Source organism: Muntiacus reevesi, chromosome 18, assembly GCF_963930625.1.
Source record: "Muntiacus reevesi chromosome 18, mMunRee1.1, whole genome shotgun sequence".
NCBI lineage: Eukaryota > Metazoa > Chordata > Mammalia > Artiodactyla > Cervidae > Muntiacus > Muntiacus reevesi.
The window spans coordinates 338,888-365,210 of record NC_089266.1 but is presented as its reverse complement, the minus strand read 5'-3'; the positions used below and the strand labels follow the sequence as shown (position 1 = coordinate 365,210).

The 26,323-nt window shown below is 57.9% G+C and overlaps 1 protein-coding gene across 2 annotated transcripts in view; it reads left to right on the top strand.

The window, feature by feature from the left end:
* Positions 1-872: 872 nt before the first annotated feature.
* The window catches only part of CACNG4 (calcium voltage-gated channel auxiliary subunit gamma 4), a 49,832-nt gene continuing 24,381 nt past the window's right edge, over positions 873-26,323 (top strand). Inside the window, exons 1-2 of one of the 2 annotated variants that reach the window (XM_065910399.1) lie at positions 873-986; positions 1,639-1,831. In XM_065910399.1, the coding sequence (XP_065766471.1) occupies positions 1,681-1,831 (151 nt within the window). In that variant the 5' untranslated portion in view covers positions 873-986; positions 1,639-1,680. Of the gene's footprint in view, positions 987-1,557; positions 1,832-26,323 lie in introns of those variants that run through there. The other variant, XM_065910398.1, reaches the window with a different exon arrangement.

Here is a 26,323-nt window from a genome sequence, read left to right as displayed (position 1 = left end):
GAATGCAGTCAGTCTCATCTTGGAATTTCCCCCTATTATTTATACGCTCTATTTTCCCCAATCAGAATGTCATTTTCCAGGGGGCAGGAAATATTTCTTGATCAAACACGTCTCATGTACCTCAGACTGGGGAAAGGCTCACAGTCTCACGGAAGAGAGACCAGTAATTCCAGCATGGGGTAATTAACTTTCTTTGGGTCGTAGGGGTCACGGAAAGTGGAAAAAGAGGGTGAAATCTGCATCTTCCAGGAAGAGAGCTGCTCTCTGTAGACCTTCCTGGGGTCCATGGCTGCTTCCCACAGGATGCTGGGTAGCGAACGAAGAGAACGCATGGGCTCTGGGAGGGAAGGGAGCAGAGGCAGGTTGGACATTCAGACGCTGGCCCCCAGAGGCCTCCTAGAGGAAAGAGTTCCGAGCTGGGTCTTAACGGAGGAGGAGCCTGGCGGGCTCTGGAGAACGGAGCCTGTCCAGGTTGGAATCCTGCCAGCAGCTAAGGCAATTAAGTGAAGTCAGCAGGGCCTGAGGCAGAATCTGGCAATGAAGGAAGGAGGTGAGGAAAGCCAGTTAAGCTCGAGTAGAGTGAAAGGGAAAAAGAAATAAAGGTATTGAAGGGGGAGCTGGGGAGAGAGGGAGCCAGCGGCGGGTGGAGATGTTTGAATCTAGCACAAACCGGGCCCTCTGGACTGGCAGTAAAGGACCGTCAGAAACCAACGTCCACCACGGCCGCCCCATCCGGCCTCAAACAGGGATCTGGTGTTCCTCCGGAAGGACCTCGGCTGCCACCTCCCTTCTGCCTCAGCCCGAGTCGGGTCCTCCAGGCCCTGCCCACTGGATGCCGGAGCCACCTTGGGAGGGGGGTGGATGGGGCGGGAGGACTGGCCCGGGCCTTGCTCGGCGTCTCCCGGCCGCGACCCACATCTGGTGCTTCTGGAAATCTGACCTGAACGTTCCCACTCCCGCGCTCACGCCTGTACATTCATCGCCAGGTAAAGGCGCGGATATGTGTATGCGACTCGGGGGTACAGGCGCGCGCGCGCGCGCACTCCCCACTATTAAAGAGTCCCCAGGACCATTTAAGGAAGATGGGGTGTCCTGGGCTGGGAAAGCGGGGAGGCTAGCAACGCCGGTTCCCCGCGCTCCTCCTGGGGACCGGACCGTGGCTTCCTTCGCTCTCTCTCCGGATGTGAATGAGCCGGGGAGAGAGGCCGGCGCGAGCGCGGAGAGGCGGGGAGGGGGGCGCGCAGAGCCGGGAGCGCACGCCCGGCGGGGCCGAGGCTCGAGGGGCGGCGCCGAGCGGCGGGACGCGGGCCGGGAGCGCGGCGGCGGCGGCGGCGCGGAGGGCGCGGGACGGAGGCGCGGGCCGCGCGGGGAGGGCGGGCCGAGAGGGAGGAGCCCCGGTCGCTGCCGCCAGCCCGCCCGGCGGCCCGCGCAGCCCGCACTCGCCGCCGCGCCTCGGAGTTTGAGCCCCGGCGCGGCCGGAGCGCGCGGCGCGGCGCCGCCCCCCGGGCCTCGGCCCCCAGCCCCGGCGCCCCCGGCGCGGCGCGCAGAGGGAGCAGGGCGGGCGGGCGCGGCGGGCCGGGCCGGCGGGCGGCGGGCTATGAGGCGCCCACCATGGTGCGATGCGACCGCGGGCTGCAGACGCTGCTGACCACGGCCGGAGCCTTCGCCGCCTTCTCGCTCATGGCCATCGCCATCGGCACGGACTACTGGCTCTACTCCAGCGCGCACATCTGCAACGGCACCAACCTGACCATGGACGACGGGCCCCCGCCCCGCCGCACCCGCGGCGACCTCACCCACTCGGGGCTGTGGCGCGTGTGCTGCATCGAAGGTACGGCCGGCCCGGCCCCCCCACCCCGCGCGCGCGCCCGGACACGCGCGCACACACACACCCGGCTCCGGGCGCCGGCCGGGAACGGGTGGGCGCGGCACTGGCTCCGCGAGAGACACAAAGGAGCCAGAGCTAGCGGGCGGGTCCCCTCGCGGCCACGGGGGCCCCCCCAGCACACGGATCCCACAAACTCTCCACCGGCACACGCACACCCCCTCGCACATTGACACAATGAAACACACAGAAACTCACGCGCGCGCGCGCAGCCCGAGACCAGAGCGATCCCGAGGGGCCGCGCCGGGGCCCCCAGGGGAGGTGGCGGCTGGCGAGGGGGCGGGAGGAGGCTGAGGCTGGGGGGAGCGGACGCGAGAGGAGGGGAAGGAGGAGGGGGAGAGGTTGCTTGGCAACCGGTGTCTGTGCGATTGCTATGGGAACTGGACATCCTGGGGCGGGGCCGGCCGGGGGCGGGGAGCGCGAGGGCAGCTCCGAGATCGCTCCGGGCCCCGCCACGGGGTGGGAGTGGGGACTGGGCTCCGAGGGGGTCTGGGAGACCCGGGTCGCTCGAGCCTGATGGCTGCCGAGACCTTGCTTCGCCAAGTACTCTTCCTTGGACCGCTGGCCGCTCCTGCCCGCTCGGTGGGGAGGGGAGTGGAGGGGAGCGTCACCAAGCCCCCCGAGCAGGTCCGGAGGCCGGGGTCTGCAAGCACCCGCGCGGACCAGGGGCGGCCTGGAGGGGCGTGGCCGCCGGGCGGGGCCAGAAGGACGCGGCGCTGCGCCCCCAGGAGCGCGGCGGGCAGGCTAGTGGGTGTCGTAAGGATGGATGGCTCTGGGGGCCGGGACTGAGTGCCCCCGGGCAGTGGGGACCGCTCCCTCCGGGGACCCCGCCGATGGCGACGTGCGCCGGAGCGGAGCGCCTCCCGCCGGCCCTGCTGCGGAACTTGCAGTAACAGGTGGCCGTCGGGCGGCGGGGCCCCTGCCGGGTTGTGGACGGTCCCCGCTCGGTCTGGGCTTTCAGGTCGGAAAAGGGGTGAGGAGCTGGGGGAGGGTTCCTGCCCACGATCCTCGAACAGTCTCCTCTTTCTTCCCCGTAACCTTCCCGTGTGTTCGCTCCGTCCTCGGGGTCGGGAAGTTCTCCCTCAGCCCGACTTCTGCCTGCGGCCCCAGCCCCTCAGCCCCGGGCGCAGAGTCCGGCCTGGCTGGGCCTTCGCGGAGGAGGGCGGAGCTCGGGAAGAGGTGGCCCTTCTTCTGGCTTTGGGGTCGTGGTCGCGGAGGCCGCGTAGAGAAGGGTGGCCAGGTGAGGCGGCCTTGTGCCTCCGCATCCTGCCTGTTCTCGTCTGGAATCCCGCCCTCCTCTCCCGCTTCCTCTGCCCCCCACAGCCCCCACCCCCACCCGCTTCCAGCCCAGGCCGCTTTGCCCTGTGAGCCTGAAGCTTATTGCCAGCGCAGAGTGGAGTCTTCTGAGAGCCGGATGTGCAATCAATAGTTTGGGAAACAGCCCCAGAAAAGCCCCGGAAGGATCTATGGGCTCACGATGACGCCCCCTCTTTTCTTTTGAAAAACATCATTCCTGGGGTGCAGTTGCTCAGATCGCAAACACCTACTCCTGTCATCTGGGGGACGCACCCACGTCACTCTCCGCCACAGCACCTGAGTTAGACACAGAACAAGGCTGCCGGCCCCCGAGCTCTAACTCACAGGCTCTGCTGGGTGCCGTGTATGTACATGGTCCTGTTAAGTCATCCCCCTGTTGTCACCCACACCCACGCATTGACCCCAGGCCTTCCAGTTTCCCTGTTGAAAACTGGAACTTGCTTCTCCGCGCCGGCAAGCCTGGCCTCTGCAGGCTGGCTCGCATGCCTCCTTTATTAATTTCTCATCCTAATTAGGATTGATGCTGCACTTAGCATCTTGCCAGCTGCCTCGAGCCGTTTGCACTTGATGTTCATCAAGAGAGCCCCAAGCTGATCTGGGCAGCTGGCTCCACTGGCAGAGGGAGGATGGGGTGTTGCCATCTGGGGGACTTTACTGAAAGAGTGGGACTGCCTCTGTTACCTCCAGGAGCTCAGGGGTCCTGGGGGCCAAACCAGCCCACCCCCAAGGGCCAGGATGTCCTTGGACCCACTCAGGGCTGGAAGGGCTTGCCCAGGATTCCTCGGTGCGCTTGAATCATCCTGACAGTCCGTCAGCCCAGGCGAAAACTGACAGCTTATCTTCTAAAAGCACTTTGTGGAGTCCAACAGCCTCCGCCTCCTATGACCTCCCCAGCACCCTGCCAGTGAGCATTCAGGCTGAGACCCCGCCGGCACTCCCTGGGGACATGGTCTTCTCAATATTTGGCTTGTTTGGGTACACTGCATTATTTCCACCTGCTTTCTAGCAAAGTTCCCCAAAGCGTTACAAGGGGAAAAATGAAAAGCTCAATGCTCTAAGCTGAAACTGAAGAATGGCTGCAGCAGGTAGCTAATAAAACACCAGTTGTGACTGTGGGGCCCTGAAGGGTTTGCTGCCACCTCCCAAGCAGCAGGTCAGCATCCTGGTTCTTTCCCAGGGAGCATGTTGTGGGCAGGAGAGCCCCGCCCTCGGTTCCTCAGGCGTCCTCGCCGTCTGGCAGGACCGTGTGCAGAACACTGCTACCCCCACCTCACCACGCAGACATCCCGTCTTCCGCCCCCAAAGCCTGGGCTCCCCACGGCCCCTGTAGCAGACAGGCGTCACAGTCCTCTCGTGCACGTTGTGTGTGTTACCACACAGCATGCTCATCGCAGCCCTGACGGTGCTGTCTGCAGCAGAGGCGAGCGCCTGCCCTGGGCACTGGGTCGTCTCACCGCAAAGCTTCATCCTGCCCTTCTCCAAGCTTCTGCTGGGTTCCCATTAAAAACAGAACCAAGTACCTGCCAGGTGGCACAGTGGTAAAGAATCTGCCTGCCATTGCAGGAGTCACAGGAGATGAGGGTTTGATCCCTAGGTCAGGAAGATGCCCTGGAGAAGGAAATGGCAACCCACTCCAGTGTTCTCACCTGGGAAATGCCATGGACAGAGGCGTCTGGTGGGCTGCAGTCCACGGGGTCGCAGAGAGTCAGACACGACTATGCACACACTTACACTTGACTACCCAGTGGAGGAGCCCAGCTCTGAGACTGGCTTGCGGCAGCATGAAAACACTTGGAAGTGAGAATGTTCAACTGATACACAAATTGGGTAACACACACATTGCCTCTTCTCTCTCTTCCCACCATGTTGGGGACCAGCCTGATCCCTGCACAACCAGCCACCCACTCCCTCTGTCCCCTGGACCTCCACCCTCTTCCTTCTTTGTGTCTTTGCTGACTCTCAGCCCAGTGCTGGGGACGTGGGAAAGGAGTAACAAGTCTTTGGGGGCTTTTCCATAAAGCTACCACCACCCCACATTTGTTCAGTCTCTAGTGCGTCCTGCAATCAGACGAGGTGTAGAAGAGAAACAAGCGTTCTGGAGCATGTGCGATGAGCTTGGGACAGGGGCAGGGGGGAGCCTCACGTAGACTCAGAGAGAGAGAAGAGGAGACCGTGGTTTCCGAGTGCAGCAGCTCGTGTTGGCCAAGCGCCCGCCACCACGCTGAGCTGCTGGATGTGGGAGAGACCCAGTCACTGTGGTGCCATCAGGGGAGCTCCGCGCCCAGAATAAAGGTCCCGGCAGAGTTCAGCCTCGGGAGCAGCCCCCGCGTCTGCCAGGTCCCTGTAGAAGGACTGCCCAGCACACCCACAGCACACCTCCAGACGGCAGCCTGGGTGCCTGCTTCGTGTCAGTCTGTCCTGGGCACCTGCCGGGGAGGCGGGGAGACCCTGGGCCCTGCACTCCTTGCCGCCCCACCGCAGGCAGCACCAGGGACGCAGACCTCACTCAGCACGCACACCGAGGAAGAGGACGTGTCAGCACCACCCCAGGGCAGGGGCGGGGGTGGCCAGCCAGGGAGGCCCACCCAGGGATGCCTGCCCCGGGCCCACCACCCAGACCCACTTCCCCAGGGATGCACTTCTTGCGTCGGGAACCCTCTCTTGGTGGGTCAGCAGGAAGCCCTGCCTTACACCACGCTCCTGACACGGATCTGCTCAGGGAGGTTTGGATCTGAATGCCGTCCTTTCCCCACCCTGCTCCAGGCCGGGAAGCGGCCTGGGTGCTTGTCTGGGTTTATATCCGTCTTCTCTTGCACTGATTCACGGGCAGCCTGTCCAGACAGTACCGGGGGTGCGGGCAGAGAACAGGCCTGCCCACAGCGCCCAGCTCACCAGCCAGACCCTGGCCCACAGCGCATCCTGGTCCCCTCAGGGTTGCTTGTAAGAGCCATCACACCAGCCTCTGGGATCTGACATCAGTCTGTTTAACTCCCAGAAACTCTGCAGTGGAAGTCTTCAGGATCTGCCTTTGACGGGGTGGAAGAGAGGGTTAAGATGGCCCCAGCCCCTGGGTGTCAGGGTGCCTGCCCACGTACGGATACGGTTGGGGCTGAACGGGCGGGCCCAACTTTCTACCTGCTGGCGGGGCGGGGGGTGGTGGGGGGACCCTGTGCTTGAACCACACAGACGAGGCCGGCACTGTTTGAGTCAGCTCGGCTGCTGTCACAGAGTGTGGTCGGCTGAACGGCTCAAACTGCAGACATTGTTTCTTGTAGGTCTGGAGGCTGAAGCCCAAGACCAAGGTGCTGGGCAGTTCGGTTCCCGGTGAGAGCTGCTTCCTGCCTCGCTAGCGGCCACCCCTTCCCGTGTCCTCAAGACAGGGAGAGCTCTCTGCTCTGCTCCCTTATCCCGAGGACACTGGCCCCCTCGTGGGGACCCCACCCTCACGACCTCATGCATCAGCTCACCTCCCAGAGCCCTACCGCCAAGTACCACTGGGGGCAGAGCGTCAGCATGGGTCTGGGGAGGACGCACTCTCTGATGGTGTTCTTCCTTCTCTCCCTGCTATGTAGCTGGTTGTTCTTGTTCAGTCCTGTCTGACTCTGCGACCCCGTGGACTGCAGCACACCAGGCCTCCCTGTCCTTCACCATCTCCCAGAGCTTGCTCAAACTCGTGTCCATTGAGTTGGTGATGCCATCCAACCATCTCGTTCTCCATCACCCCCTTCTCCTCCTACCCTCAGTCTTTCCCGGCATGAGGGTGTTTTCCAGTGAGTCGTCTCCTCCCGTCAGGTGCCTGTTCTCTAGTCACACAGGGGGCCCTGGCAGCCCTCGCGTCTGCCTTCCCTTCACGCCCTTCTCTTCATCCTCCTCTGTCCTTCACTCCTTTCACTTTTCTGACAAGAAAAGCCCAGCTGGAGCCGGCTGACTTAGAGAAGAGAAGCTGGGGTTCCTGGTGGACCCCAGCCTGGCTTAATGGTCTCACCGCAGACCTGGCTTTGGAGGCGCTCCTTGACAGGGGCTTCTGAAAGGTTCAGGAGGAAATGAACCACCCTTTAAAATAAATCTCCAGTGTCCATCCGGATGGCCAGGACTCTGGGGGCTTCTAGGACATAGTAACAGAAGCCCAGAGTAGGAAGTGACCTCAGGTCATCAGATCCAGGGCGTCAGAGAGCCTGGCAGCCTCTGTCTCCTCATCTGGAAGTGGGACCTGATTGATCTGGAACACTCCTCCCACCTTGGCCTTCTGCCACTTGAGCCCCAGAGAGCCCCGCCCACAGCCTGCAGGTGGAACCAGGCTCCGCAGGGCCTAGACCTGAGCCCACAGGAAGCTGGTTCTCCAGGTGGAAAGCCTTCGAGATGATTTAGTTCAGTGACTCTCAGCACACAGAGGCTTCCCTGGCAGCTCAGATGGTAAAGAAGCTGCCCAAAGCTGACTCACAGGTTCTATCCCTGGGTCGGGAAGATGCCCTGGAAAAGGGCATGGCAGCCCACTCCAGTACTCGTGCCTGGAGAACCCCATGGGCAGGGGAGCCTGGTGGGTATAGTCCGTGGGGTCACAGAGAGTCGGACACGACTGAGCGACTGACACTTGCACTCTCACCACACCTAGAAGGGTGTGTCCCCAGCCTGCCGGGCACACCTGTGTCCAGGCCTTCGTCCACTCACGCCACCCCTGCTCACAGAGCAGCTGCTGTCGGGGGTGGGAGCCGCCATTCTAGCGGGCAGCTGACACTTCCAGGGACTGATGACTGTTTGATGTAAACAGTGTGCGGGGCTGCGTGCTGGAAGAGGCCAAGGAGGGTGGCCGTGGGTCAAGGGGACGGGAAGGAGCTGTCTGAGAAGGGTTGGAGGGGGCGTTTCCAGGAGGAGACGGGCGAGACTGGGGATGGAGGGGCCGGAGGACCCCCTGAGCCGGCTCATTCTTCGCTGTGAGGCCCTGTGAGTGTGGATGGCTCAGCAGCATCTCTGGCTTGACTGACTGGAAGCCACTTACAGCCCCCACCCACCAAGCGTGAGAACCAAATTGTCTGCAGACTTTGCCAGACGCTTCCTGGGTGCTGGGGAGAGGAGCAGGCAGAGCTGCCCCCGTGGAGACCTCTGCTCCAAGGGAGGCATCATTTAGGTTCAGGGCAGGAGCATACCTGATGCCCGGTACCTGATAGGAACTCCATTATTTCTCTTCTTCGAGAAAACACTTGGAGCGTCAGTGGAGGGCAGAGAGCATCTCTGCCGGGGGACAGCCCAGCATCCGCTTTAGGTGATTGGAGGTGTGAATGGTACCCGGCCCATTCCCTTTGATGAGTGAAGAATTGCAGGTGGGCCAGTCACCTGTCTGGGGGCATGGCTGCTGTGGCCAGGTCCCTCCGATCTGCAAGCAAAGGAGAGTGAGGCGGGAGAGGGAGGGGGCCTTGCTTGGGGCCACACAGCTCCTTAGTGATGGAGTGGGAGCAGAAGCAGGTGGGGGCTGCCTGGTCAGGGCTCTGTCTGCTCAGCCTCCCCCGACGGCTGGCCGGCACCTGGCTGGGCATCAAGCAGGAAAAAGGGAACTCACTCCCTCTGGGCCTTTCTCTGCCGTCGTGCCCCTTGGCATCTAAAAGGCCCCTGAGGAGTCAGGGTGGGGCTGGGGTCCACCTGACCCGGAGCTCCAGGGTCTTTGCAAAGCAGATGGTGTGTGTGTGTGCTCAGTTGTGTCCGACTCTTTGCGACCCCATGGACTGTAGCCCCCCAGGCTCCTCTGTCCATGGGATCCTCCAGGAAAGAATATTGGAGTGAGTTGCCATTTCCTCCTCCAGGGGATCTTCCTGACCCAGGGATTGAACCCACATCTCCCGTGTCTCCTACGTGGGCAGGCAGATTCTTTACCACTGCACCACCTTGCCTTCCCCTTATTTCCTTATTTCCTCAAACTTGGAAGTTTTCCCAGAAAAAATAAGTCACCCAGCCTTTGCAGCTGAGCTGAGTGGGGCCCCAGGTTGGCTCACTGGCCTCCAGGGTCTAGGAATGGAAGAAGCTGAACATCCCTGGGATGTTCAGGCCCATGTAGAGCGTGGTGCTTTTTCATCCCCTCTCAGAGGCAAAACCACACTGAATGGCTTCTGTGAACCATAAAATCAGAATCCAAGGGCCCTCAATTAAGAGCTGAAATAGGGTCTAGCACCAATGCCACACCCAGGGGGTGATGGCAGTCACCCAGGCCACGTGTCCCCCCTCCTGTTTCCTGGTGGGCACCAAGGCTACAGCTGGGAACTCCAGTATCATGCAGTAGGGCCTGGACAGAGGAGGACAGGGGACCGGGAGTGGACACATCAGGGCAGGAGTCAGGAGACCTGTGCCTGGTCCTAGTTCTGCCGGTAACATCTGGACAGGCTTATGAATCCTAACCCTAACTTCCTGGGGCCTCTGCTAGCTGGGCTGTCAGGTTGGCAAATGATACCTTTCTTTCCCTCCATGCTCCCTCCATCCTGCCTCCATCCTCCCTCCCTCCTCCCCTCCATCCTCCTCCCTCCCTCCTCCCCTCCATCCTCCTCCCTCCTCCCCTCCATCCTCCCTCCCTCCATCCTCCCTCCTCCCCTCCCTCCTCCCTCCTCCCCCCTCCTCCCCTCCCTCCTCCCTCCCTCTTCCCTCCCTCCTCCCCTCCATCCTTCCCTCCATCCTCCTCCAACCTCCCTTCCTCCTCCCTTCCTCCTCCCTCCCTCCTCCCTCCCTCCTCCCCTCCACCCCATCCTCTCCTCCATCTAACCCTAACCCTCCCTCCTCCCCTCCCTCCTCCCCCTCCTCCCTCCCTCCTCCCCCTCCTCCCTCCCTCCTCCCCTCCCTCTTCCCCTCCCCTCTTCCATCCTCCTGCATCCTCCCCTCCATCCTCCATTATCCTCCCTCCTCCCCTCCATCCTCCTCCCTCCATCCTCCTCTATCTTTCCCCATCCTCCCCTCCATTACCCTCCATCCTCCATTATCCTCCACTTCCTCCTCCCTCCTCCCCTTCCATCCTCCACTTCCTCCTCCCTCCATCCACCCCCCTCCTCCCCTCCATCCTCTCTCCTCCCTCCATCATCCCATCCTCCCTCATCCCTCCCTCCCTCCATCCTCTCCTCCATTCTTCCTCCTCACTCCATCCTCCATCCTCCCCTCCCCCCTCCCCCCATCTTCCCCTCCATCCTCCCCTCCATTTTCCCTCCATCATCCCTCCCCCACCTTCCCTCCTCTCTACCTCTGTCTCCCTCTTCCCTCCATTCTCCCTCTTTCCTCCCCCCTCCCTCCACCTTTTCTTCCTCTTCTTCCTTCTATCCTCTCCTGTCCTCTCCTCCACCCCCAGGTTGTGTGACTTTCCAATGAGAGGTCACTTGGGGACTGCTCTGCTCCACGGAGGCCCTGCAGAGGGTACAGGTTTTCAGGCTCATTTTCTTGGAAACACTTGCCTTGGCCTCTTTTCACCCTGACACTCGGCGAGGACCGGCACGCTGGTGGCAGCGTCGCCCTCGGACGCGCTCCTGCGTGTTCCCACCTCCAGCGTCAGCGGGCCCCTCTCCCACCCACTCAGCCACTGATTCTCAGGAAGCACTGGTGACCTGCTGTGTGCTCAGCCCAGCGCCGGCCACCTCAGAGACGAGGTCAGACCCCTTCCCTCCCACACTCCTGCCGGGTTCCTTACAGCCCCCAGCCGGCTCCCGCCTCTGTCATTTCTCACCTGCGTTCCCCAAGGAGAGCCCTGACCAGCTCGCCTGCCCCCGCACGAGCCCTTCTCCGCACGCAGCCAGGAAGACCTTGTCAGAAAGTAACCCAGGCACGTCACCCCCAGCTCGACGGCTGTCGATGGGACGGCGTCAGGCTCGCTCCCCGTCTGCAAAGCCCCAGGCCCCTGACAGGTCCCACAGGGGCTTCGCGGTCAGGAGGACTCAGGGCAGGGGTTGACGCAAGTCCGCGCGACGCCCGACAGACATCGCGATAGACACCCGCGCGACGCCCGACAGACATCGCGATAGACACCCGCGCGACGCCCGACAGACAGGGAGGCTGGGGTGCGGGGGCACCCTGCTCTGCCCCGTTTCAGCTCTGTGACCTTGGGCAAGTTGCCTGGCTTCCCTGAGCCTCCGTTTTCTCATCTGTAAAATGGAGTTACAGCAGCCGACACCCCCAGGCGGTGGAGCCAGTCCCTAGACGCAGAACCAAGGAGGACCGCCCCGGGGTGGGGGACGGGAGGTCCCGGTGGGCGGGGCAGAGGGCTGCCCCTCCCCCGCCCGGCAGAGGGGCGGGGCCAGGGCGGGGCTTCCGCCGTCCGTCACCGCCGGGGCGGCAGGGGCTGCCCAGCGTCAGGACGTCCGGACATCAGGCCGTCAGGCCGTGCTGCGGACCCAGCGCCTCCGGTTGCGCAGTGGGACAGAGAGCAGTGGGATCCTTGTGTTTTCTGAACCAAAGTTCTAGGTAGAATAGCAGAGCACAGACTTCCTCATGTGGTTTTATGTGCGTGAGGCGGTGTACGAAGTGCTCTTAGATCCTGAAACGCCGGCGCTCTTAGATTAGGGCGAGCAGAGATGGTGGAGTCGGGGGCCATAGCCCAGAACATTTTGCATCAAGACTGGCCTGGAAAGACCCCAAGCCCCAGTAACAGGTCGTCACCAGCAGAACATTCTTGATCATTTTTGAAGAGGAGAACCCAGATTTTCACTTTGCATTGGACGCCCCCTCCACCCCCGCCCCCCCCCCCCCCCCAGATTACTGGTGGGAGAAGGTGGGGCAGGGGAGCTGGGCTCTGAGGCTGCAGGGAGGCGGCGGCTGGCCTGCGGAGCAGGGGAGGCTGGAGCTGCCACTCGTGTTTCTCCCCCGACCCCACGAATATGGGGCTGGCACTTCCTCGGAGAGTGAAGGGCACCCTGGGCCGCCGTGGGCCCCTGCTGAGGCCTGGACTTGTGCTGGGCTCGGTGGGTGCCGCACGGCCCCGGGAGCTTGCTGTCTGGTCCTGGGGGCCCGCGGGAGGAGAGGAAGCAGTGAGGACAGAGCCTCAGAACACGCCTATCGGCAGGGCCTCCTCCTGCACTGCTGCAATGGCCTGTCTCAGGTTTGTCAGGAGGATAGATGGGAAACAGACGGGGCTCTGCACGCGCCTGCCTCTCAGTAGATTTGAGATTTCTAGCATCTGGGTGGCTCCTTGGAAGACGTGCTGGTGGACGTGAGGTGCGGGGCCCAGAGTGAGTCAGGACTGAATCCAACTCTGCCTCCCACTGAGAGTGAGTCCTGTGACCAGCCATTGCCTTCTCTCTGAGCCTCAGTTGCTTTCTCTGTAAAATGCGTACATTAATAACACCTACTGGGCAGATCTGCTGGCAGGAGCTGAGCAGAGGTGTTGGTGCTTGGGTGTGGCCCAAGGCCCAGAGACCGCCCTGCACAAGCGGCTAGGGGGGCCCCGTGAGGGTGGGTCTCGAGGAGGGAGCCCGGCTCACCTCCAGCCCCCAGACCACACGGCTAGCTAGGAGGAGACCATGGCTCCCCTAAGACTCCCCGGGGACATCTCAGGACACCCAGGCTTCCTTCCAGGGTCCGGGCAGTCCAGCCAAGGCCGTGTCACCAGCTCGTCTGGCCGTGCGGCAGGAGGGGGACACCCCACGCTTGCTTCCGGCCGATAACAAACCCACATTGAGGGCTGGCTCCCCGGGGCGAGTGTGCCGTCCCCGCTCTCATCCGAGCCCTCACCCGAGACATCCTCTCGCTTCAGCAGTTTGGCATGTCATACAAAGGGGCTCTGATTTTTCCTGATGTCCAACTCCTCTTGCATGAAAAATAGCTTTTGTTATCTTTCTGCCCACGGATTCCTGCGTGTGAGTCAAGGCCAGATGCCTGGGGCTGGAGAGTCCCCCTGGGCTTAACCACTTGGAGGGTCTTCCCTCTCCCACCTTGGGGGCCCTTGGCCCGTGGCCCTGGTGGTCTGCTTCTCGGGGCGTTGTCTGCCCGGCCTGCCCCCCGCTGCCGGCCAGCACCCCCTCCCACTCGGTGTCTGTCTGCGATGTGGCCCCAGGTCCTTGTTTAGGCTCCTTCACCCCCACTGTCCCCCCATCACCCCGTCCTCCAAACCCAGCTCCTCGGTTCCTGCCCATCCTCCCCCACCCCCACCCGGTTCCCTGTCTTTCTTTCTAACTTGTATTTCTAATTATTTCTCCCTTTCCCTCGCTTGTCTGCCATATTTAAAGCTTACAAGCCCTCTCCCTCTTCCTGTTCAAGGCAGTCTTTTGAAAGTTCTTGAGACATTCACTAGATAAAAATGTATTCTTTTAACTCTGTGATTATTAGGAGGGTTATTAAACATGAGGAGAACTCTATTAAATAGCAAATTGAGTGAGTCAAAAACCCACAGATAGGAAGCCTCTAAAGGTCATCTGTGCAAATAGATGTGAGTGTGGCTCTTGCTGTTCTGTGAGCCCTGAAAAGAATCTTGGGAAAATATTCATCAGAATTTTTTTTTAATGATGATCATGGAAACTCTGAGTGGTTTATCTTATCTCCTTCTGTCTTTTTCTGATTTTCTACCATGTTGAGAGTGCGGTACATAAACATGACACAATTTTACGAAGCCCCGGGCCAGTCTGCAGCCTGTGGGCAGGTGTACGCCCCATGGGCTCCCAGGCACCCAGGGCGTCTGCTTTCTCTCTTCGGAAGCGCATCCAGGAACAGTCCCAGGCGTCGTGCCAGTCGCCTTGTGTCAGTGTTTTATCCAGGTGACCCCTGACTTATAACCAAATTGATTCCTGGATGAAAGCCTTTCCGAGCCATCTACCATCAAATCTTTATTTCCTATAAGCACAATTTGCACACTGGGTTTCCATTCCTAGAAATCCACCTCACATAATAAAAGTGCCCAAAGTGACCACAACAGTAAGTGAAAGGCAAGTAAACCCAGATGGATGCTCGTACAAACTTTTATTGCATAGGTAAAACCAAGTCCTTAATATAAAAGCTCTACCATGAAATCTTCCTTTGGAGGCACTTTCCTGCCTGAGCCAGACTGGCCAAAGTTTCTTTAAATATGAATCCAATGAAGTTTGGACAGAAGATGCTTGCTTTTTGTTTTTTTCCCTGAAAAATCACCCCGTGGCAAGTTTAAGCATGCTTCGTTGCACAAAAAAAAAAAAAAAAAAAAAAATCCTCAGATGCTTTAAAATAAAGAATTCTTCTGTCTCAACTTTTTTCCATTGCCAATTCCATTAGTGTAAATTCTTTAGAAAAGGTCTTTGCCGGGGGGTCTTGCAGGGAAGGCGGAGTCTACTCTGACCTGTGCCGCCTCCATCCCCCCCACACACCCTGCTCTTTATGCCAGTGAGGCCGCCGACCCACCAAATGCCAGTCGATGCTGGGGTATCAGCTTCCAGGGGCCCCCATTGCCAAGTTAATGGTCCTCACTGCTCATTAACGGGAGAAGGAGATGGCAACCCACTCCAGTATTCTTACCTGCAGGATCCCACGGACAGAAGAGCCTTGCGGCTACAGTCCATGGAATCACAAAGAGTCGGGCATGGAACACACACACTGCTCATTAACGCGGCTCTTAGCCATGAGCGGCCGTTGTGGTTAGGATAAAAATGCCAGTGGACAGTAGGCAGAGAGCGAGGTGCATGTGCAGCCATCTGCTGGCCGAGATGGCCAGTATTCGAGCTAGTTATTTCTCAAATCTCATCAGCATCTCTGGGCCTTTCATGATGGTGCCTGTTCCTCCTTGTTCAGTCTTTCCTGGAGCTGAAAACAAAGCCCTCATCTTCAGCCTTAAAAGCCCTCATCCTCTCAGAAGGCACGTGTAGGCCCGCCTTCTATCTCCCCACCCCTGGAGGATGGGGAAGGAAATCGACCTGGTTTTCTTGTGTCTCTAAATGGGGTGCTTTCTCTAGCTCATTTCTGGCTGTCAATCAACAAGCCTTTGGAATGTGCCCGCCAGTGCAGAGTGCTCTGCGAGGTGCTGGGGCCCAAAGACACGTAGGAGACCCTCCCTTATGGGGGTAGAATGCCGGGACGCCCGCGAGCAGGACGGCGGCCGGGCCAGCGCTGCTCAGTCCTAACAGCGCGCTTCTGCCCGCCCCCCGCGTGTCCATGCCACAGCCTCCAGCTCGCTTCTCTGGGTAAGAGCCAAGGCACGAATACTTTCAGATAAGAGCGGATGCCTGCTGGGCACCCTGAGTGCCCCGAGCACGCCGTGTATCATCTCAAGGACTCTCTGTGTGTTATCTCAGCCTCGTCACAGCCATGGTTTCATTCCACTAATTATTTGTCAAGCAGTTACAGCTTGAGCTATTACTTACGCGGCCTTTGTTGTGTGCCAGGGACGGTCCCCAGCACGAGATGGACAGATGCACAGACTGGTGTAGTTAGTCCTCGGCACCCATGAGTGGCTGTCCCTGCTTCCATTGTACACACGAGGAAACTGAGGAACAGAGAGGTTGAGCAACTGCGTTGAAGCCACAGAGCCAGCAGGTGTTGACATCAGGATTCAGGCCCTGCAGTTTAGCCCCAGGCTCCTCTCCTCATCACTGAGCTGTGACCTCCGATGTCTCTCATGTGTAGGTGGTTCGCGTGGTCCGTTTTGTCCATGTGGCCGCGCTCAGATACAGCCCCTTGGGCAGGGGGGAGGCCGAGGTGGGCTTCCCGGGCGGGACACGGCCAGCGCGTGGAGCCCAGGCTCTGCTCCCACCCGTCCCCAGCTTCTTCTCCTGCCCAGAGCTCACAGCCCCATGGCCGCTGCGTGTGGGGAGCGACTGCGGGGGACTCGGGGTCTGGTAAAGACCCCAGACCTGCTGCAGCGACTCTGGGACGCAGGGCCCACGCTGACGCTGCTGGGGCCAGGGGCGTGACAGGTGGGGTGTGAAGGCGGAGTGAGACCATCCCCCCGGCGCAGCCCGTGAGTGCCGGCTGCTGGCTGTGGGCCAGGCTGGCACGGCGGGCTTCTCGGAAGAGGTGGGCACAGCTTCGTGACAGAACAGAGCACGATGCTGGGCCCTGGGTCTGACTCATGCAGCCCGGAAAGGAACGATTCAGCTGTCAGACTGAGGGTGGCTCTTAAGATGGGGCGCTCTCCTCAAAGAAGGTGGAAATTGTTCTACTCAAGACAGCTCCCCGGCGGAGGCAGTAACGTGCACTTCAAACCCTGGAACCCACGTGCGCGGTGGGGGCCTCCTGCCAGCCCGCGTTCACACCCGGATTGCGATGGTTGGCGTTCACGTGGTGACTCCCAGCTCACAAAAGGCAGATGGAGAAACAGAGTCTGACCCTGTCTGCCTCATTCACGTCAAGATCACAGGCAGGAGAACTCACCCTGGGTGAGGCAGGTTGGCAAGTGTTGTGGAGCTGATGGGGGCGGGGAACCCCCGGGGTGTGGACACGGTCTGCACCTCAGGCTGGGGGTGATCACTCAGGTGTGGACATACACCCCTCGGACTGCTCTTAGCGTTCCTCTCTCTGTTATCCTCAGTAAACACAGAGAGCAGACGGCTTCAGGTCTGGGGTGGCAGGGACCCTCAGGTCCTCACCCTCCCTCACCTGCCCCCATCGCTCCCCGCCTGCTGGCCTGTGTTTTCTTCAGTTCTTGCTCAGCCAGCAAACACTTGCTGAGAATGAGTGTTTACAGTGTTCAGTTCAAGGACACGAGGATTCATTCATTCATTCGGCTGTTATTTTGGCGCCTGGCCTTGTGGGAATCTGCTCAACCTGCTAAGTGAAAACACCTTCCAATAGAGAGCCAGGTCCTCCCACTGTCCTGCCTGAGGGCACAGCCTCTCCCGGGCCCCTCACACGGCTCGGGGACCTCCTCCCTCTCGCTGGCCGCTGTGCCTCTGAGAGGCTGTTTTGCCTCTGCCCGGGGGGCTCTGCCTGGGGGGCCCTACCGAGGTGGACTCGTGCCTGAGGGTGGTCTGCCAGGGGGACTCTGCCCGAGGGGCTCGTGCCGCCAGCCCTTGTCCTGCGCATCTGCCCCCCGAAGCTCCACCGGTATGTTTTCAAGTTTCTATTCAAATCCAGCAAATGTTCATTGAGAATTGAAAAACCAGCCCCCCAGACTGAGTCATGGGCACACAGAGATTCATTTATTTATTCATTTAACAAACATTTATCTAGTGCCTGCCGCTAACCAGGCAGTCTTCGAGGTGCTGGGGAAACTTTCTTTCCCAGCAGTGAATAAATGAAACAGACAACAACTCATGCGGTGTTTATACTGTCACAGGGGAGACACACAGTCATCAAGAAAAACCCGGAGCATCAGGGTGAAGGCTGTGATGACAGTGGCTGCGGGGAGGCCTGGACAAGGCCAGGAGGCCAGTCTCGTGGAGGCTTCGGAGAGCATGTTAGGCAGAGGAAATAGCAGGTGTCAGACCCTCGAGAGTCTGTCCAGGGCCTGACCTGCTGAGCGGGGAGTGGAAGATGAGGGTCAGAGAGGGGACTGTGGCCACTGGTGAGGACTTGGCCCTCTGCTCTGCGGGAGGAGCCCTGGGCGGCTTGGAGCTTTTACCAGGGTTCCAAAAATGTCCCTCTGGCTACCGTGTTGAAGAGGGCAGAGCCTGCCCTCAGACAGCTCATAAGTGGGTGGCACTCTTCTGGGACACTTCAGTTCAGTTCAGTTCAGTCGCTCAGTTGTGTCCAACTCTTTGCAACCCCATGGACTGCAGCACACCAGGCATCCCTGTCCATCACCAACTCCCAGAGCTTACTCAAACTCGTGTCCATTGAGTCGGTGATGGCATCCATCCATCTCACCCTCTGTCGTCCCCTTCTCCTCACACCTTCAATCTTTCCCAGCATCAGGGTCTTTTCCAATGAGTCAGTTCTTCACATCAGGTGACCAAAGTATTGGAGTTTCAGCTTCATCATCAGTCCCTCTAATGAATATTCAGGACTGATTTCCCTTAGGATTGACTGGTTAGATCTCCTTGCAGTCCAAGGGACTCTCAAGAGTCTTCTCTAACACCACAGTGGAAAAGCATCAATTCTTTGGTGTTCAGCTTTCTATAAAGAAAGCTCTCACATCCATACATGACTACTAGAAAAACTATAGCTTTAACTAGATGGACCTTTGCTGCCAAAAAAATGTCTCTGCTTTTTAATATGCTGTCTATGTTGGTCATAACTTTTCTTCCAAGGAGCAAGTGTCTTTTAATTTCATGGCTGCAGTCACCATCCTTAGTAATTTTGGAGCTCCCAAAAATAAAGTCTCACTGTTTCCATTGTTTCCCCATCTATTTGCCGTGAAGTGATGGGACCAGAAGCCATGATTTTAGTTTTCTGAATGTTGAGTTTTAAGCCAACTTTTTCACTCTCCTCTTTCACTTTCATCAAGAGGCTCTTTAGTTCTTCTTCACTTTCTGCCATAACAGTGGTGTCATCTGCATACCTGAGGTTATTGATATTTCTCCCAGCAATCTTGATTCCAGCTTGTGCTTCATCCAGCCCAGCATTTTTCATGATGTACTCTGCATAGAAGTTAAGTAAGCAGGGTGACAATATACAGCCTTGATGTACTCCTTTCTCTATTTGGAACCAGTGTGTTGTTCCATGTCTAGTTCTAACTATTGCTTCCTGACCTGCATACAGATTTCTCAGGAGGCAGGTCAGGTGGTCTGGTATTCCCATCTCTTTACGAATATTCCACAGTTTGTTGTGATCCACACAGTTAAAGTTTTTGACATAGTCAATAAAGCAAAAGTAGATGTTTTTCTGGAACTCTCAATGATCCAGTGAATGTTGGCAAATTTGATCTCTGGTTCTTCTGCCTTTTCTAATTCCAGCTTGAATATCTGGAAGTTCTTGGTTCATGTACTGTTGAAGCCTGGCTTGGAGAATTTTGAGCATTACTTTGCTAGTGTGTGAGATGAGTACAATTGTGCAGTAGTTTGAGCCTTCTGTGGCATTGCCTTTCTTAGGGATTGGGATGAAAACTGACCTTTTCCAGTCCTGTAGCCACTGCTGAGTTTTCCAAATTTGCTGGCATATTGAGTGCAGCACTTTCACAACATCATCTTTTAGGATTTGAAATAGCTCAACTGGAATTCCATCACCTCCATTAGCTTTGTTTGTAGTGATGCTTCCTAAGGCCCACTCAACTTCGAATTCTAGGATGTCTGGCTCTAGGTGAGTGATTACACCATTGTGATTATCCAGGTCGTGAAGATCTTTTTTGTATTGTTCTTCTGTGTATTCTTGCTACCTCTTCTTAATATTATATTCTTCTTAATATCTTCTGCTTCTGTTAGGTCCATACCATTTCTGTCCTTTATTGAGCCCATCTTTGCATGAAATGTTCCCTTGGTATCTCTAGTTTCCTTGAAGAGATCTCTAGTCTTGCCCATTCTATTGTTTTCCTCTATTTCTTTGCATTGATCACCGAGGAAGGCTTTATCTCTCCTTGATATTCTTTGGAACTCTGCATTCAAATGGAAATATCTTTCCTTTTCTCCTTTGCCTTTCACGTCTCTTCTTTACACAGCTATTTGTAAGGCCTCCTTACACAACCATTTTACCTTTTTGCATTTCTTTTCCATGAGGATGATCTTGATCCCTGTCTCCTGTACAGTGTCACAAACCTCCTGTAGTTCTTCAGGCACTACAGATCTAATCAGTAGATCTATCAGATCTAATCCCCTGAATCTACTTGTCACTTCCTCTGTATAATTGTAAGGGATTTGATTTAGGCCATACCTGAATGGTCTAGTGGTTTTCCCTACTTTCTTCAATTTCAGTCTGAGTTTGGCAATAAGGAGTTCATGATCTGAGCCACAGTCAGCTCCTGGTCTTTTTTTTTTTTTTTTTTTTTGCTGACCGTATAGAGCTTCTCTGTCTTTGACTGCAAAGAATAGAATCAATCTGATTTCGGTATTGACCATCTGGTGATGTCCGTCACCAAGAAGACCAACAGTCTTCTTTTGTGTTGTTGGAAGAGGGTGTTTGCTATGACCAGTGCGAAACTATTGGCAAAACTCTATTAGCCTTTGCCCTGCTTCATTCTGTACTCCAAGCCCAAATTTGCTTATTACTCCAGGTATCTCTTGACTTCCTATTTTTGCATTTCAGTCCCCTATAATGAAAAAGACATCTTTTTTGGGTGTTAGTTCTATAAGGTCTTATAGGTCTTCATAGAACCATTCAACTTCAGCTTCTTCAGCATTACTGGTTGGAGCATAGACTTGGATTACTGTGATATTGAATTGTTTGCCTTGGAAACGAACAGAGATCATTCTCTTGTTTTTAAGATTGCATCCAAGTACTGCATTTAAGACTCTTTTGTTGACTATGATGGCTACTCCACTTCTTCTAAAGGATTCTTGCCCCAGTAGTAGATATACTGTGATCCTTAGTTAAGAGAAACTTGTCATGGTGCTCTTGATTCCATAGAGAAGTCAGGGAAGGCTTCCCAGAGGTGGTGACATTTGCTTTGCATCTTGCAGAACATGCAGGTGTCTCCAGGCAGGGGGGTTGAACATGCAGAGTCACACGTCTTCATTCATTCACATGTTCATTCACTCATCTATTCATTTTTTACTCATTCAGAGGACATTGTATTAAGCACTGGGGTTAAAAAATAGAACCCAGCCCTGATCCTTGAAGAAGTCAGTGTCCAGTAAGGAGAAGGGAGACAGAAGGAAGCCAGATCCATGACACTTCCCTGAGGAAGCACGACATATGCAGGGCCAAGGAGCTGCCGCTGCCAGGAGCCAGGAGCAGGGTGGGGGCCCCTCCCAGGCACAGGAGTCTTTCTAGACAACAGGTCAGCTGAGCCACTATTGGCAGGTGAGCAGGAGTCTTTTAAGAAACAGGAGGGAGAAGCGTTCTGGGCAGACAGGGGCCTGGACACAGGTCTGCGGCCTTGTGCCTCCCACGCCCCTGGTCCTGAGTGGGCACCACGGAGGCACGTGACATGGCGAGTTCTGGGATGCCAAGACATTCGGGTCTGCTGGCACGGGAGGAGGCCCGGGAGCCACAGCGAGGGTCCTTCACACACACAGGTCGGGGGCTGCACTCAGTCCTCGGCCAGAGTTCCTAAGGCAGGGTTTCACTAGGGGGGAGGCCAGATTCTGAGACTCTACAGCTGAGGTCAGGGTGGAGGGAGCCGGGCTGGGGGTCGCAGACCCATCAGGAAATGCAGGGAGAGGCTAGTCCAGGGGTGAGAAGTCCTGAAGGAGGATGGGGCAGCGGGGGCCAGGTGGGGCCAGGGTAGGGGCAGACAGACCCGTTAATAAACACGGGAAGAGTCCAGACCAGGAGAGCTGAGCCCTGAAGAGGATGGGGTGGAGGAGATGGTGCAGGTGAGGCCCATCCTGGAGCTGGATGGATGGGGGGGCCCATCACAGGGTGACAGGTGGATGGTGTGTCACCAAGTGAGAGGGACAGCGGGAGCCTGTGAGCTGGACCTTAGGAGCGTGCAGCCTCTTGTACAAAACACTGGCACGTTCACAGAGACAGGAAACAGGTCAGTGGTTTCCAGCGGCTGAGAGCAGAGGGGAGTGGATGCGAGGTTTCTGTGCAGAGTGATGGACGTGTTCTGGAATTAGGAGCCAGAGGCTTGGAGAGAGTAGTAACATGCCTGCAGACAGAGCTGAAGTGGGTAAGATGAGATTTGCCCCAAAGCTTGTGTTGTTTCCACGTGGAGTTCACGAGAAGGTTTCTTTCAGACAAGTTATTTAAGATCTCTGAGCCTCATTTTCCTCATCTACAGAGTGGACTCAATAATCAACCCCATCTCTACCCTTGTGAGAATTCATGTGACATGTACAAGGGTCGCTGGTACATTCTAAGTGCTTAATTGTCATCTTTCCTCTGCCGGTCACGGCCCAGAACAACAGAAACCACTGTGTGTCTTTAGAGGAAAAATAGCAGAGGGAGTTGATGTCCGGTGACGGAAGAGCCACGGCACCAACGATGATCCCTGGGACACCCCGGGGTGAGAAACTACAGAGAGGCCCAGCCACCCCTGTGGTGGAGAGAAAGCCGGAGGGCATGCAGTCACCAGAGGCCAGGCAGAAGCAGACTGGCAATGCCGGAGGCGTGTGCCTCGTGGGCGTACCTCCCTACTGTGTGCACGGGGCACTTGCAACTGCACACAGTAGGGCCGCAGAGCCAGAGGCCCGACTGGACACAGCCTGACCATGTGAGTCCCTGAATCCCAGCATCTGGAGCCATGGGTCAGTGTGTGGACAGCGTCTGCCTGCAGCCCGTCCCGGGCCCTCGCGGCAATGGAAGTGCCACCCTGGGTGCAGGCCCAGGGCTCAGAGCCACCTTCACAGGCCTGTGACATGGCCAGGCTGGTCATCTGAGCCGCTGGACGGGTGCGACCTGCTCCTCTGAACTGCCCTCTGGGCAAGAGGATGTGCAGCTGTGGAAAGGGGAGAAGGTGGCTAGAATCTGCAGTCTGGTTTCCCTTTGAAGTGAGGAGGCAGTCTTTCTGTTTCCCTGAGAAGCCCAGCTCCCCCGGCAGAGATTCTGCCGCAGCCGCCTGTTGACTTCAAAGGTCGGCTGGGCCTCCTGTGAGCCCGCCGCTGGCCCCTGGCCTCCCATCACCGCTGCAACGGGCTCTTCCTCTTGCCGCAGGCAGAACAGGACTGCTCTCGGCCTCCACTGCTCTCCAGGTCCCCAGGGTGGGAGGGGGGCCTCATGGGGATCTTCAGCTCTCAGGACAGAATGTTCTAGAAAGTCCTGGGTGGAGGCTTCCTGTTTCTGGCTCTGTCTCCTGGAAAGCACTGGCAAGGCAGGAGATGAGAAGAGAAGAGATCGATGTTAAGGGATTCTTTTCCTCCCAACACCTGTCAGCCCCAGGCGTGAGATGAGCTAAATTTGTGTCCCCAAAAAATAGATGGAAGCGTCCTAACCCTGGTACCTATAGGTGAGTCCTTATTTAGAAATAGGGTCCTTTAAGATGTCATCAAGTTAAGATGGGGTCATAACTGGGATGGGCTTTAAGGTAACAGACTGGATTCTTAGAGGACGAGAAGAGACGCACAGGGTGAAGACCACGTGGACGGAGGCCGTGGGTGGGGTGACACGGCTGACAGCCCAGGGGCACAGCAGGTTGCTGGCAAACACCGGACGCTACAGAAAGTCATGGAACAGCTTCTTCTCTGATCCTTCAGAGGGCAGGGCCCTGCCAACACTTTGATTTTGGACTTCTAGCTTGTTGTTCAGTCACTCAGGCATGTCCAACTCTTTTTGACCCCATGGACTGCAGCATGCCAGGCTTCCCTGTCCCTCACCGTCTCCCGGAGATTGCTCAAACTCATGTCCTTCGAGTCAATGATGCCATGCAACCATCTCCTCCTCCGTTGCCCCCTTCTCCTCCCACCTTCAGTTCTGGGCGGGCAGGAGAACACATGTCTGTTGTTTTAACCCCAGCCTGTGGTGCTTTGTTACGCAGCCCTAGGAAATCAACACAGGGAAGATCATGCAGCCCTGCAGATGGCAGACGGCTGTGATACCTCCCTACGTACAGATGAGCTCCATCCCAAGAGCACGTTTGTAAGTCCAATTTGTTCGTTAGTCCAACAAAGTACACAGTCGGCTATATAGTACTGCACTTTAATAGGCTTATAGTACTTCTCTACTACTTAAATAATACACAGGTAAAAACAAACACACAAAATAAAAGCGTCTCTAATCTCACACAGCACCTTGAGAAGTACAGTAGTGCAGTGCAACAGCAGGCTTACAGGGGCTGGCATGCCCGTCTACATCTGTGAAAGTTCACGACTTGAAGGTTAGTTTGTAGGGGACGTACGGTACCAAATTAACCAGCCTCCTGAAACGTTGCCCAAGTTACTCATCAAAAGTGGTAACCTCAAATAAAAGACGCAATTTGTTAGCAACTGTGTGTTGAGAGCTCCCCACGTGGGCTGTGGTGTCTCATGGACCCTTCCACCAGCCCTGCGAGGACGGTACTAGCATGAACCCCATTTGAAACTGAGGAAACGAGTCTCAGAAAATGAGATAATTTCCCCAAGGTGACTGGACTACTGAAAGATGAGACATGTATTTGTCTTCTGTGTGCCAGCATGCGTGTGTGCTAAGTCACTCCAGTTGTGTCCAACTCTTTATGACCCCAGGGACTATAGCCCGCCAGGCTCCTCTGTCCATGGGATTCTCCAGGCAAGAACACTGGAGTGGGTTGCTACGCCCTCCTCCAGGAGCTCTTCCCAACCCAGGGACTGAACCCACACCTCTTATCCACACCTCTTATGTCTCCTGCATATGCAGGCAAGTTCTACCACTAGGGCCACCTGGGAAGCCCTTGTTTTCTCTGCTTCTTAACAAATTAGCATGAATTCAGCGACTTAAAACAAGCGGACCATCTCACAGTGTTCCTGGACGGGGAGTCTGGCCTGCTCAGCGGGATCCTCCCCTCGGGTCTCCCAAGGTTGTGAGCGAGGTGTCTGCAGGCTGGATGCTTCCCTGGGGCGGGGTCCTCTCCCAGCTCACTGGTTGTTGGCAGAATTTGTGTCTGGCGGGTGTGTGACTGAGGCCGTTCTCTTGCAAGCCATCATCCAGAGACAGCCACCGTTCTTCACCACACGGCCCCATGGCGGCTCACAGGAGGCGGTCTGCTTTCTTCCGGGCCAGCAGGGGAGTCTCCCTGACTTCTCCCGTTCCACCCTGCCCTGGGGCATTCTTATATAACACAACCCAGCCAGCCCGTTCTCAGGGGCCGCCCACATTCAAGGGGAGCACATTGAGGGTGGGACTCTGCTACCAAGTTCAGGTGAACTTGACTTGGAGACCAACGTGAACTTGGGCCTGGGCTCTGTTCCTGACGCGGGGTCAACCTTGGGACATTTCCTCCTGCACCCTTTAAATCTGACCCTCCTCATTTATAGCAGGATGGTAATGCTAGACTCCAGGGGTGCTCTGAGGTTTAGATCTGTGGAATCGTCAAGCACACGCAGTTGCTAGGAGCTCGGTGAATGGCAGCTCCCTCCCCCCTCTTCTCCAGGGTGTCTCCTTCACACAGGAAAACAGGGGGTTGGGGTGGAGAGAGCACGTGGGAGACTCCTGGCCCTGGAGCAGGAAGGCCCGGGTGTCGCTTGGGTCCGCTCCCCTCCCCTGCTCCCAGGCCCTAAGACTCTCTTGCGTTTCCTGTGGAAAGAGAAGCTGAAATGAGACCCCAAAAGAAGCCGCCACCTTGGGAAGGCCTTGCTCTCTGCACAGTGTGAGGCCAGATCCCACCGGGATGGACGTCGGTGGGGTCGGGGTCGGGGAGTGCGGAAGGGGGCGGGGCCGGCAGTGGGCGGGGCCGTGGAGGACAGTGGGCGGTGCATGGGCGGGGCGGGGGCGGGGCGGGGCGGGGCAGGCAGTGGGAGGCGGGCAGTGGGCGGGGGCGGGGCGGGCAGTGGGCGGTGCATGGGCGGGGCGGGGCCGGGGGCGGGGCAGGCAGTGGGAGGCGGGCAGTGGGCGGGGCCGGGGCGGGCAGTGGGCGGGGCCGTGGAGGGCAGTGGGCGGTGCATGGGCGGGGGCGGGGCCGGCAGTGGGCGGTGCATGGGCGGGGCGGGGCAAGCTGTGGGAGGTGGGCGGGGGCGGGGCGGGCAGTGGGCGGTGCATGGGCGGAGCGGGGGCGGGGGGCGGGGCAGGCAGTGGGAGGCGGGCAGTGGGCGGGGCCGGGGCGGGCAGTGGGCGGGCACGGGCTGTGGCAAGCGCCTTTCCTCGTGTGGTCACTCTTGTGCCTTCGGCCGCATCCACACGTTCTCTGTGCTGACCCCAGGAGAGTCCCGTATGGACCAGGGATTTCCTGCCTGGACGGGGCACGGACCCCCCACCCCATGCACCCCCCGGGCGTTAGCCCCACAGAGGGACTGGCAGCTCCTGCCCTCGTGTTCGGTGATGGCTCCCGGTAAGGCGTCCTGCCATCTGAGGGCCAGAACCGCATCCGTTCGGGGCCCTGTCTGGCCTGAGGTGGACGCGAGGGGTCAGGGGTCAGAGGCGCCGAGGAGGTGCAGTCCCGTCTGCCCTGCGCATCCAGCCTCGCCTTCCTGGATGAGGGTCCTCGCGGGGGGTGGGGGGCGGGGTGGTGAGGACCTGCCGCCTGCCCACCCAGCTCCCTCCCTCCTCCAGACTCGCCTGGAGGCTGCCTCCCCTCCGTGCCTCAGCCCTGTTCGTTCATCCGTTCCTCCAGGAGTTCGACCC